Source organism: Trachymyrmex septentrionalis, unplaced genomic scaffold, assembly GCF_001594115.1.
Source record: "Trachymyrmex septentrionalis isolate Tsep2-gDNA-1 unplaced genomic scaffold, Tsep1.0 scaffold50, whole genome shotgun sequence".
NCBI classification, from domain to species: domain Eukaryota; kingdom Metazoa; phylum Arthropoda; class Insecta; order Hymenoptera; family Formicidae; genus Trachymyrmex; species Trachymyrmex septentrionalis.
Window position 1 is genome coordinate 600,114 of NW_017305673.1, and position 4,836 is coordinate 604,949.

The window sequence follows — 4,836 nt, forward strand, 5'->3', positions numbered from 1 at the left end:
ATATTTATTTATAATATATTTATTTATATAGAATTATATAAAATTATACATATTTTTACATAATTTTATATAATTATATATAAAACATTTTTATATATAATATATTAATATAACCCGAGATATTAACATAAAATAATTATTTTAAAAATAATTATTTTAAAATAAAATATAGTTTATATGATTGGATAAATATCATGATTTATTTAAATATATAAACAATAATAAAATAATATAAATTAAATCTCATTTAATAAGTAAATGTCTAGACAAAAGTATAGTCGAGTCCGCTGAGTTTGTTAAAAAATGCTCTTGCAGTTTTCAAGAGTATGCAAGATGGAATTCCACTTTTCTTCAAGAACTTATTTGAGGAATTTCCAATCATTAATTATTGATGTAACCTTTATAGAGACGTAATTTTGCAAATTCTCAGTCCTATAAATTAAGACGACCCTAGTCTGTAAAGTAGCAATAAATTTGATTCTCGGCACTCATCTTTTTAGGCTGCATGCGGCATCACGTTGTGATCTCATGATGAGATTTCTAGCCGCCCTCAAGGAACACTACTAGCTAAAGCCTTGAAAATAATAGCAACGTAAAAATAACACATTTTTAACCTTTGATACGATCAAGAGAAACTACCTGGTTAATCTATTCGGATTCTTTCGGTCTATATTTTGTTGCGAAACGTATCATCTTTAACTTAATGGATGTGTTGATGGCGAAGAATTTTTGAAGTTCTGAATCACTAAATTAAAAATCAATTTATCAATGATTTATAGTGCTATTTAAGAAAATAAATTTTAATATTTAAAACAAAAAGAATTATAATTAAGAATAAATTGGTTATATGCCTATAAAACATATTTTGAAATATTAACATATTGGTTTATTATAATTAAACGATTTTTTTATATAATACTGGAAATAATAATTTATATTAAAGCATTTTTTAATACAAAACTATTGTATTAAATATATTATTAAGTTATCGATAGATTTTTATTATTTTTATAAAAATATATGGATAAATAACTATTTAGTTTTCGCAAAAGTCGCAACTTACAATTAGTCGATACAAATTAAGAAATGTGGAATAATAATAGGTCTGTAAATATGTTAAATTATAAGAGAAATTTGACAAATAAGCAACTTAAGAAAATTATAAATTTTTAACTATTTGATTTTCCATTGTTTTTCAACATATTGTCTAATAAGGTATAATTGAATGCGAAATAAAAGTAATTGGAACATATTATTGTGTGTGTTTCAAAACGCGTTTGTATTATTTCATTAAATATATTTATCACTTACATAGTATTGAATTATGATTGAGTAATATAAACTATAATTCAATTAATAAAATATTATGATTTATATCTTTATTGTTTTATAAAAAAATACAAATTATTTGTATAATTTATATTGTTAATCGTATTATAGTAAATTAATCGAATCAAATATTCCCAGTGACAAATAAAAGTAAAATGTCGACGTCGGTTTCGACATGATGATTTTGACATCAAATCGACATCGAGTTGATGTCGATTCCATTATCATATCTTATGGTGATTCATTCGAAATGCTCGTTTATTGATTCGTAGAATTTATTACATTTTCAAGATTCAATCTTGATTTATCGAGAACGTTACTTGTCCAACGATCAAAGTGACGTTTTGAAAATGGAAGAGTTGTGGAATAATTTAGACACCAAGGATTAAGTAAAAATCAATTTATTTAAAACTAGGTTTGTCATATTTGTCTGTGTGATCGCTATGATCGAGAGATCTAGAGGATTGAGATTCTCTTCAAATATGAGACTGGACGAAAAGTTGTAAGAACACAGATAGATGAGGTTGGCAGGTAGAATTCTCGTCAGAATTTAGGCGACTGGCAGATGCGCTCCCTCGGGGTGGAATCCATTCTCGTCGGCGACGTAGTTGACGGTGTACCTGACGTTGGTCTCCGGGTCGACGTAGGTGAAGCTACCGCGGACTACGAGAGCCTCGTTTTCATGACCAGCGTTTTGCAATTGGGCTGACTCTTGATGAGCCTGGCCGTTGGAGAGCTCATAGCCAAACTGGTATCCGTCGAGGCCGATGTTGTCCAATGGGGTCTCCTTCACGACGACCGCCTGGTCATGATAGTTTTGAGGGGGAGCCGCGAAGGCGACGGCGACGACGGCGGCGAAGACGATGATCTGAAGTAACGTGCAAAATAATGAAATCGTTTGTCAAATTCCAGTCCACTCAAAATCTAGAATTGGGATACAAGACGAAAGACATCTTTGTCGTCAAGAAGTCTTTAAGACGTTTCTTAGACGCTTTTCGTAAATATATGTTTAAGACATCTATATTCTAATTTTTAAACTTTGTATTGTCTGGGACGATTCGTAATCATTATATAGTGATAAAATAACATTTTGATAAATTTTACACTTTTTTCGCAATTTGATGATGCAATCTGAGCCTATTCTCTGATTCTTGTAAAGTTACAATATATTCCTTTTTTTCGCGAATTTCAACATGTAGAAGTATAAAAAATATAAAGAATAATCTATGAATTAATAAAATAGATACGAGATGAGACACATATTTCTCTCTTTTGTACAAGATAAAGACTCTCGTCGATGACAATAATATAAATGTCATTCTAATACATTCTCAACATATTTTGCATTCCTCTGGAAAATGATAATGTCCTTAATTGGCGTATCGCTTGATAACACGACGGTGTGATATTTCGTAATCCTCGAGGTTCCGAACAAGCGAAAGTTTCCGAAAAATCACCACATCGCGAGATTCACCGAGAGATTATCCCAAAACTAGCCGAGAGAGCGACACTCGTTTATCTCTTTTGGAAAACGTCATTACTGATTTTTCGTAGAACACGCACCAGTTTCATGGCTACAGGTTCTTTTTTTCTCAGAGAACAAGTGGTGATCCGACTTGAGATGGCTCACTAAACTGATTCGATGTACCACACCAGTTGGCGATTATATATAGCCAGAATTGTACGATGTAAATTGCGCCCTACCATCATCGTCCACGGCGTTGCCAAAATCTTCATGTTCATGTGTCGAAATACCTTAAATGACCGGTCGACCGATGGCACAACGACCATGTTACGCGAGAATGTCAAACTGGAATGCTTGGGAGGATGCTGGGGAGATTCTTTCACCTGAACAGATCGCGATCGAAACTCTGGGTGCTTTCCAGAGACAGTAGGAGCTTTCCAACAAGCGATACTATGTAACACAGTCATCATTTCATCTTTGTTTAACATTGGCAAACAACAAAGATACCGTGTCTGTCTAATTATTAGAAGGCACCCATAGACATAGCGTAACACAATGATTCATTATATCCTTGCTGTTTGCTACTGTTAAACAAAGATGAGATTATCACTGTGTTACATTGCGTCTCTTTCTGAAAAGCATCACCTAATTCCTTGCTCAATTCAATGCCCGCCACGAAGGATGATTTACGTCCCGTGTGAGGAAAATTACGAGAGACTTAATTGTCAATTTTCTGCGGAATTTTGTTTTTCGATATGCGAACGCAACGATTGTAATAATGCACCTTACGAGACTTGTCGAGAAACGCGCGATTGTACCATTTGCATTGGTCCAGACGCTGTCGTAATTCCAGAGTTAATAGTCGTGGATTAATCTGGGAGCAATTTCAAATGCACTTTGAGAGATAAGCCCTGTTAAAGGTCACACGTAAATCCTTTACCTCGTATGTCCTCGTTAAATCTTAATCCATCGGTCTTTACTATGTTTTTACGTTATGCAATATATGTACAGGCTCATCTGAGAATATTAAAGCGCATGCAGCTCTAATGTATTTGATCAACTAACTAAATTTTTTGTGAATCCAAGCCGGTAATCAATCATACATGACTCCTGTTGCATCACGTTACGATTCATCGAAATTCGCTGAGCAAAACATTTCATTTAGCGTGTAATAAAATTAAGAGAAAATTATAGGCTCACGAGCTTGTGAATTATTATTGGAAATTCTTTGTAGATTGATGAGTTGCATTCGCCGATTGACTAAAAAATATAAAAATATATCTAATTTATATTATTTTATAAAAATTTTTTTAACAATAAAAATTTTTTTCTAAAATGAGATAATGGAAATGAAATGGAACAATATATATACATATACAAAATATATTTTAGACTGATATTCATAGTCGATTCTTATTTCAAGACCAATCTTAATATTTTAAGATGCTAAAATAGTAGCTAAATGATTGATTTATGACATCCTAAGGCTGAACTTAAAATGATCTTAAATATAAGAATCGACTATGAATATCAGTTATAGAACCTATTTTAATTGTTTTAAGCAATATTCTTTCCAATCATCGCGAGACCCTCAATGACCCGCAATGACCCTCAAAGTGGAAAACTATTCTCTACTTGACTAATACAAATAGAATTTATTACGATATCAAGAAAGTATTTTTACGATTTTTTATTTTATTTCATTTCATCATTTTTTGTAGCAAAATTTTTGATCTTTCTAATTCTCCACTACATCTTTTGTTTGAAATCGAAGTCAATATTCAAATGGCAGTCACCCCTCATAATTGATAGTCAATAAGATTTCTCGTAAAAGCTTTCTCGTTATATATCTTTGATCGATGACACACGAATATCTTATTGTCTGACACGAATTATAACGGCGAGTAATGAAGAAATGATGAGCGCTGGCCAAGATTTGAAAAGAAAGTATACTGTTACATAAGTAAACAGCTTATGCTAATGATCGAGACGCAGAGACTGAGAAAGAGAGAGAGAGAGAGAGAGAGAGAGAGAGAGAGAGA

General features: G+C 32.3%; 1 protein-coding gene across 2 annotated transcripts; it reads right to left on the minus strand.

The window, feature by feature from the left end:
• Window positions 1–1,731: 1,731 nt before the first annotated feature.
• LOC108751597 (flexible cuticle protein 12-like) lies at window positions 1,732–3,081 on the minus strand. 2 transcript variants are annotated; one of them, XM_018491852.1, is made up of 2 exons: window positions 3,034–3,081; window positions 1,732–2,197 (listed from the first exon to the last, which is right to left on the minus strand). In XM_018491852.1, exons 1-2 carry the CDS (start codon window positions 3,070–3,072, stop codon window positions 1,880–1,882), a joined length of 357 nt encoding a protein of 118 aa, XP_018347354.1. In that variant the 5' UTR covers window positions 3,073–3,081; the 3' UTR covers window positions 1,732–1,879. The 2 variants fall into 2 exon arrangements, with proteins under 2 accessions (XP_018347354.1, XP_018347355.1); XM_018491853.1 differs by lacking the exon at window positions 3,034–3,081 and adding an exon at window positions 2,893–2,946 and having other exon boundaries at window positions 1,734–2,197.
• Between the last annotated feature and the right edge of the window lie 1,755 nt (window positions 3,082–4,836).